A 1675-nucleotide genomic window follows, 5' to 3' on the forward strand; every position below is an offset into this window, starting at 1 on the left:
TATAAAAAATCTCAGTGAGGAAAAATCCCTTGTTACTGTGAAGAGAAAAGAGTCTATCACTCAGTTTCTTATTCTATGAGATTCTTTATAATTTACAGATTCTTCTCTGACTATCATGCAGATTCATCTCACATCTTTCATATAGAAGAGTTTCAGTTGACTCTTAATCATTTTCACAAGATTCTTGTATAATTATTACACAGATTCCGAGTGAATTCACGTTACAAATATAGACTTTTCAGTTCAGTCTCTGATTCAGTATAACTCTCAGATACTTATACTATTCTATAAGTATAATATCAGTTTTCTCACACTGTATTAAGATGTTATAATCACTCTTACATCAACCGCTCCACCACGAACTCGCTCGATTTTTCGAATAAGAACCCGCCGATAGATCCATCGAAAAGCCCTCGATCATACGAGCATTCTGACCCCATCGCCGACCGCATACCCTGTGTGGTGGTGGAGTTATCCAGCCAAATGTGAACCGGACGTTGTTCGAAACTCCTGTGTGGGAGTATCCCCCGTTCTCCCCTACCACACCACAACCCCGGGCCAAAGTGCCATACAAATTGTAAGGTGAAGCGACCTAGCCATATGCACCAATCTTCTCGATTTTGGAAGATCCCTGATCTGTAGTTGTGGAGATATCTGAGGAGCGACCTCCGCGAAAACCCTGTCCATCTTTGATGTTCCAAAACACCAACGCCAAGTCCCACCGTTGTACCGCCCTTCCTAATCTGGCCCATCCCCGGCAGAAAAATACAAAAAGATACCTCAGCGATAATATCAAGCACATAACCAACAGCCACTTCTGAAGTGCAACCTCCGCGGTCTGTCTTCAGTGTATCTGGACATCAATGCCAAGTCTCGCCCTCGTACCACCCCTCTCAATCTGGCCCATCCCCGACAGAAAAGTACAAAAAGATATCTCAGCAACTGTACTCAATACATAATCGGCAGACACAACAACTATAAAATCAGTATACTCCAAGATCTGACTGAGCCTTTGATCCCTGCATAGTGAGATATATTAAATCTAGTTTTAATACCTCAATATTCAATAGATTCTGCAAGGGATTGAGAACAGCAACACTAGATTTCTATTGAATTTGAGAATTAACTCTATATTGATATAATCATTGACAAAGTCTTCTATTTTGAGATATAAATAACCAGTTCCTCTACATCTCACTGACAATATTTATATTATCATATAGAAACAGACTTATATTCTCTATAATATCAAGACTCTGAAGAGAGAAAGTCTTGATAGAGAGTATACAGTAGTGCATATCTTAACAGTTTCTATCTCATTCTTCTGCAGCAGTTAATGCAAAAAAAAGATTTTAGAAATAGTTTTTTACTTCTCTTAAAAAAGTAAGGTGTTTTTCTCTGAATTTTACACAATATTCTTACAAAGAATTAAAAACAGAGTTGTTTTCTGTTATAATTTCATATTCTTTTAAGTAAGAATTACTTTTTCAGTGGCTGAAGAGCTTTCATTAATACTTAATTCTTTTTTACACTCTTTATTAACTGATTTGAGTTGCACACCTGTTGTGTGAGAAGAATTGAATAATTTAGAATAAAATTGAATAGTTTTAATCAATTTCTCTTCAAAAAATTGATTTATTTTTTGTCAGTTTTTCTCTCAAAAACTGTCATATCA

The 1675-nt window shown here is 36.4% G+C and overlaps 1 protein-coding gene across 1 annotated transcript; it reads right to left on the bottom strand.

The window, feature by feature from the left end:
• Positions 1-338: 338 nt before the first annotated feature.
• Positions 339-831, bottom strand: BDCG_17902 (uncharacterized protein; the record flags this gene model as incomplete). Its single annotated transcript, XM_045426948.1, has 1 exon — positions 339-831. The coding sequence occupies exon 1, from the start codon at positions 750-752 to the stop codon at positions 339-341; it is 414 nt and encodes a 137-aa protein (XP_045282758.1). The 5' UTR covers positions 753-831.
• Positions 832-1675: the final 844 nt, after the last annotated feature.

Source organism: Blastomyces dermatitidis (assembly GCF_000003525.1).
Source record: "Blastomyces dermatitidis ER-3 genomic scaffold supercont1.13, whole genome shotgun sequence".
NCBI lineage: Eukaryota > Fungi > Ascomycota > Eurotiomycetes > Onygenales > Ajellomycetaceae > Blastomyces > Blastomyces dermatitidis.